The 6,000-nt window shown below is 45.9% G+C and overlaps 1 protein-coding gene across 1 annotated transcript in view; it reads left to right on the top strand.

The window, feature by feature from the left end:
- Window positions 1–4,424: 4,424 nt before the first annotated feature.
- The window catches only part of PLLP (plasmolipin), a 41,945-nt gene continuing 40,369 nt past the window's right edge, over window positions 4,425–6,000 (top strand). The window contains exon 1 of the mRNA XM_073605927.1: window positions 4,425–4,699. Within this exon, the coding sequence (XP_073462028.1) occupies window positions 4,565–4,699 (135 nt within the window). The 5' untranslated portion in view covers window positions 4,425–4,564. The remainder of the gene's footprint in view (window positions 4,700–6,000) is intronic.

Genomic DNA, 6,000 nt, shown 5'->3' with positions numbered 1-6,000 from the left:
CTGTGATACTTATGTACATGGGAGGAGCCTGTGATACTTATGTACATGGGAGGAGCCTGTGATATTTATGTACATGGGAGGAGTCTGTGATATTTATGTACATGGGAGGAGTCTGTGATACTTATGTACATGGGAGGAGTCTGTGATACTTATGTGCATGGGAGGAGTCTGTGATATTTATGTACATGGGAGGAGTCTGTGATATTTATGTACATGGGAGGAGCCTGTGATACTTATGTACATGGGAGGAGCCTGTGATACTTATGTACATGGGAGGAGTCTGTGATACTTATGTACATGGGAGGAGCCTGTGATACTTATGTACATGGGAGGAGCCTGTGATGTTTATGTACATGGGAGGAGGCTGTGATACTTATGTACGTGGGAGGAGCCTGTGATACTTATGTACATGGGAGGAGCCTGTGATACTTATGTACATGGGAGGAGCCTGTGATACTTATGTACATGGGAGGAGTCTGATACTTATGTACATGGGAGGAGCCTGTGATACTTATGTACATGGGAGGAGCCTGTGATACTTATGTACATGGGAGGAGCCTGTGATACTTATGTACATGGGAGGAGCCTGTGATACTTTTGTACATGGGAGGAGTCTGTGATACTTATGTACATGGGAGGAGTCTGATACTTATGTACATGGGAGGAGCCTGTGATACTTATGTACATGGGAGGAGTCTGATACTTATGTACATGGGAGGAGCCTGTGATACTTATGTACATGGGAGGAGCCTGTGATACTTATGTACATGGGAGGAGCCTGTGATACTTTTGTACATGGGAGGAGCCTGTCATACTTATGTACATGGGAGGAGCCTGTGATACTTTTGTACATGGGAGGAGCCTGTGATACTTATGTACATGGGAGGAGCCTGTGATACTTATGTACATGGGAGGAGCCTGTGATACTTTTGTACATGGGAGGAGCCTGTCATACTTATGTACATGGGAGGAGTCTATGATAAAAAAAATGCGGAATAATCCTCTGGGCTGCACAGAGTAGTTGTGATGATTCGGACGGTTTTACTAACACGTGTTAAAGTTGCAATCCTCAGTGTGCTTAGACGTTTCGATTTGTTTTACCTTTTGGGCGGGGGAGGGGTTAAAGCTGGATTACAAAATGTTACTTTAATGAAAGCTGCAGATTTAAACAATAATTAAAAATTAATTGGAAACTAAGATTAGCAAGTTAAAAGTTTATATACAATTGTAACAATCAGGTTTCTAAACACTGTACACGGGCTGCACTGCACCGCGCATGCAAGTTGTGCACACAGCGTGTTATTCCAGCCCAGCGATGATGGATGAATCACGGCGATGTCTGGGTGTGGACACGCCCAGCATCCGTTCCGAGGAGCACTGATATCATTCTAGGTGTAACACAAACAGAGGACGGAAACCGCGACTAGAGAGCGCAGAGCTCCCTTCACCACCAACTTCACTCCGTCTGTCCGGAGAGAAAGATTCAAAGCCGTATTTATCCCAAAAATATCGCAGTTTACCAATCATTCGATGTGGTGGCTGCATTCGTTTTCTTTTTTTTGGGGCTTTTTTGTTACCGGGCGATCTGGCCTCTTATATTAGAGCGCCCCCCACTCTGGAGGAAGGAGCACAGGGGGGCACCTTTGGACAGCAGCATTGTCAGTCTTGGGGGGGAGGGGAGTGTTAGATCAACTAGCAGATTTAGATACACCAACAGATTGAAGCCACGCTCACACTTTGTAATCAGTTACAGTAACTTATGGGATTGTATGATATATATATATATATTTTTTTTTATGGTTGAACTAGATGGACTTGTGTATTTTTTCAATCTGACTAACTATGTAACAGTTTTTTTCCTTGTGGGATAAAAGTTTTACATCAATACCTAAAAAAACAGATCATTGTAAGCACCTCTGTCGGTGGTAAATTGTTCGTCTCCTCCCTGTAAATGGATACATTTCTGCTGGAGAGCTTGTGCTTTTGTAAAACGGCAGACATGCTGGCTGGATCACCAGATGAAAATAGAAGAAAGAAAGCCTAAGGCTTCATGCACACTGAAGCTGAAAAACTGAGGTTTTTTGGGAGTTATCCTATGTCACTCTCCATGCACACGTGGGACGTTTATTGAAGTTTATCAGCAGGGGAGTTTAATGGGCTGTTGTTCTGAACGCCCTAAAATCGCGTTCAAGAGCAGCTCTTCTGACCACATAAAAAAAAAACGGCGAACGCTGAAAAACGCACATAAACGCGCTTTTATCAGCATTTTTTACAGTGCAGAGCTGAATGTAAGCTGGGTGTAATAAAAAAAAATGCTGACGCTGAAAAACGCTCAAGAAAGCATTTAACCCCCTCAATACCGGGCACTTACACCCCCTTCCTGCCCAGACCAATGTTCAGCTTTCAGCGCTGTCATACTTTGAATGACAATTACACGGTCATACACTGTAACCATGTGAAATTGTTATCAGTTTCTTCACACAAAAAAAGCTTTCTTTTGGTGGTATTTAATCACTCCTGGGTTTGTTATTTTTTCCTAAAAAAAAAAATTTGAAAAATGTTTTTCTTAGTTTCTGTCAGTAAATTTTGTAAAAAAGTAATTTCTCCCTTTCACTGATGGGCACTGATTAGGTGGCACTGATGAGGAGGCACGAATATGCCGCACTTATGGACACTGATAGGTGGTACTAATAAGCACTGACAGGCGGCACTGATGGGTGGCACTGGTGGGCACTGGGCACAGATAGGCGGCACTGGTGGGCATTGATGGGTGGTATTGATGGGCAGCAATGATAGCCAGTACTGACTGGCATCACTAATGGCCACTGATTGCTGGCACTTGTGGCCACTGATTGCTGGCACTTGTGGGCACAGATTGGTGGCAATTGTGGGCACTGGTTGGCACTGATTGCGGGCAGTGGTGGGCACTTAATTGTAATCAGGGCACTGATTGCATAAATAGCTCTCCCCTGTGAGGAGATGCCGCTGATCGGCTCTCCTCTCCTCATGCTCTGTCAGTGTGAGGCGAGGAGCGCCGATTACCGGCATCTCCATGTGTACATGTGACCGGCTGTGATTGGACACAGCCGATCACATGGTTAAAGAGCCGTGGCTGCGGCTCTTCACACAGATCGGGGTCGTGCCGTGTCCTAGCAACACAGCGCAGCCGCGATCGCCGCGCTGCACGCCTCCGGGGAAGCGCGAGATCGGTCGTTCTGGGAGGCCATCATATGACAGTGGGCGGGCGGCAAGTGGTTAAAAAACGCTGTTAAAAGCGAGTTTAAAATGTGAGGAGCAACACTTCCACCGCAACCCGCATGCCGCGGTGATGTCACACGCATGCACAGAGCAAGATCACAATCCGGCTACAGAGTGTTCTGTATACCATCTGTGTACAGAGCGCCTTTTTTCCCCACTTTGTGTTCTATTCTTTTTTTCCCAACAAAGTGGAGTTACCTTTTAACCAAACAAATGTATCATTTCATTTCCCCGATTTGCAGTATCGGTTACAAAGATGATGTTTCATGTAAACAAAAGAATTCTCCGTCTTTATAAATGCGTCACCGCCGCGCGCTCACTGCACACTCCCAGCACAACATCTCTTGTCCTCCGCTAACAGCTAGTTGATGGGACCGGCTCCCGATCATGTGACTTCTGTGACAGCCAATCACAGTGGTCACATGGTCACCAATCTTTTCTGCCCCCCCCCCCCCGAACCTTTTAGGGACACCAAGACAGACAGGAAGTGGATAAAGGAGAAGTTTTGGATTTTTTTTTTTTCTAGGTGGATGCTTCATCTGTCCCCCGCCGCCTTTAAGACTGAGAACGGAGCGATCAAACACATCAATCAAAAAAAATTAAATTTCTGTACTAGTTTTGGCGACTTCGGGGTGCGATTTCCATTGACATCTGTGCAGCAACCCGCACAGATGTCTCTGAAATCGCCCTCCCAAGTCAGGCTCAGCTGAATTTGCGCAATTTCATTCCGGCTGTCAGTGTGAACCAGGATGAGGTGCCAACCCTAGGGGGTCCCCGCTGTCAGAATTCAATGGCACAGCGGAGAGGATTCCTTCATCCATCTCGTTTGTGTAGATGGGGGGGGAATACGTTTTTTATTTGATCGGTCCTGAACGAAAAAAAAATAAATAAATGGGGCATCTCTGGCCAGCCTGGAAAAAAAGAAAACAAATGCAGCCGTCACATCCAAGGACCGGCAATCTGAAATATCTGATATTTTGCTATCAGGTGTAGATACCTTCTTACTGGCAATCAGGCGTGTTCGGGGGTTAATTAAAAGGGAGAGCATTCGCTCTGTGCCCAGCACAGGTGGGAACCGGCTGTACCAGACTTTGCACCGTGTGTCAGAGATCCTGTTACTGTGTAACCTGCCTGCTCCACGCCCACCTGCACCTTGATGTCTGGGGCGTTGTTAGGGAAGCCTACCTATGACAGGTAGGAGGGAGAACCTCAGACCTGCCTTGTGCTGCTTGGCTGTCCTCACACACCTCATACAAGGCTCGGGTATTCTGCTCTGCTACGTTAACGCTGAACCCATCGCCCAGCGATGGCTGAATTCCCTGCCAAAGTCAGCACACAGACCAGCACGACGGCCACTGCCAGCCATGGAGCCGCATTCTTCCTACGGCCGGACGTATCCTTCCTCAAGTCCATCCCTGCCATCCTCATGGCTGTTGAGCTTGTGAGTACCATGATGAGCTCGTCTGAATGTCTCCGTCTAGGGATGAGGTTCAGGTATGGTGCTACCATGGGTTCCAGATGAGCCCTGCATGTTCCAGGTTCCCATATTTGGTGAATTCACGAGGGAATTCCATGTAACCATAATGTTCTGCCTGGCCTTTGAATTTGGACTAGAAGGGTCAATACGGGGGCTTTACTCTACGTAAGCCCCCTTCACTATAGGAGGGTGGGTTCCCAGCAGCCATTTGTCAATTAGAGTTGCCACCTCATCCCTTTAAACCTGAACACATATTGATTAGACAGGTTGTGTGGGTGACTAAGGTGGTAATTAATCTCACTTGGTGCCTTATCTGCATTAAATCAGCCTCACAACCCGTGTAATTCATATGAGTTTGGGTTTAAAGGGATGCGGTGGAAACCCTAGTGTCAATGTGCGTAGAAGCAGTTTAGTGCGAGCTGACAGAGTAAGGTGTCGTTTACACGGGCGGTGAAAACATGGTTTTACCATCCACCTGAAACATAAGCCTTACGCCAGCTGCAGCAAATTTAACTCAGCATGCTTAGTTTGTCAGAAGGCACTGCCTGACAAACTCACCATTGATGTCAAAGGGGCGAGTCACGTGTTTGCGGTGTGGTATTTCCCTGTAAAACCCAAAGATAAGCCTAAAAAGAAGCATTTAGTATCGCTGCCTAGAAGACGCTGCTCTACTGCCTTCTAAAAAGCGATCAACCACAGATCACTTTTCAGAGGGGAGGTAGACTTAGGTTAAATGAAGCCTTCGTTGCTATATAGTGATATGCTGTGCCATATTACTGTGTACACCCTCCCCCAGTTTTTTTTCTTTAATTAAACATTGGAGTGTATTATTGGAAAGACAACAGCCACAAGTCACAGTGGCTGTACAGTTTACAAGCAGCTTGTTTAGGCCATAACATAAGAACCTTAATTGCTATATGGCGATATACTGTGGATTGCAGTGTGGTGTGCTACATATTATGTATACCCTCCCCCACTTTTTTTTTTCTTGAATTAAACATTGGAGTGTATTATTGGAAAGACAATAGCCACAAATACTGGATAGTTTGTAAGCAGCTTGGTTAGGCTGTAATATAAGAACATTCATTGCTATATGGTGATCTGCTGTGCCATATTACTATGGACTGCAGTGTGGTGAGCTACATATTCTTATGTACACTTTCCCCACCTTTTTTCTTGAATTAAGCTTTGGAGTGTGTTATTGGAAGGACAATAGCCAGAAATACTGTGTAGCAGCTGGACAGTTTGTCAGCAGCTTGCTTAGG

The sequence above is a fragment of the Aquarana catesbeiana genome, linkage group LG11 (assembly GCF_042186555.1).
Source record: "Aquarana catesbeiana isolate 2022-GZ linkage group LG11, ASM4218655v1, whole genome shotgun sequence".
Classification (NCBI taxonomy): domain Eukaryota; kingdom Metazoa; phylum Chordata; class Amphibia; order Anura; family Ranidae; genus Aquarana; species Aquarana catesbeiana.
The sequence above is the reverse complement of the archived record's forward strand: the minus strand, read 5'-3'. Positions and strand labels throughout refer to the sequence as shown.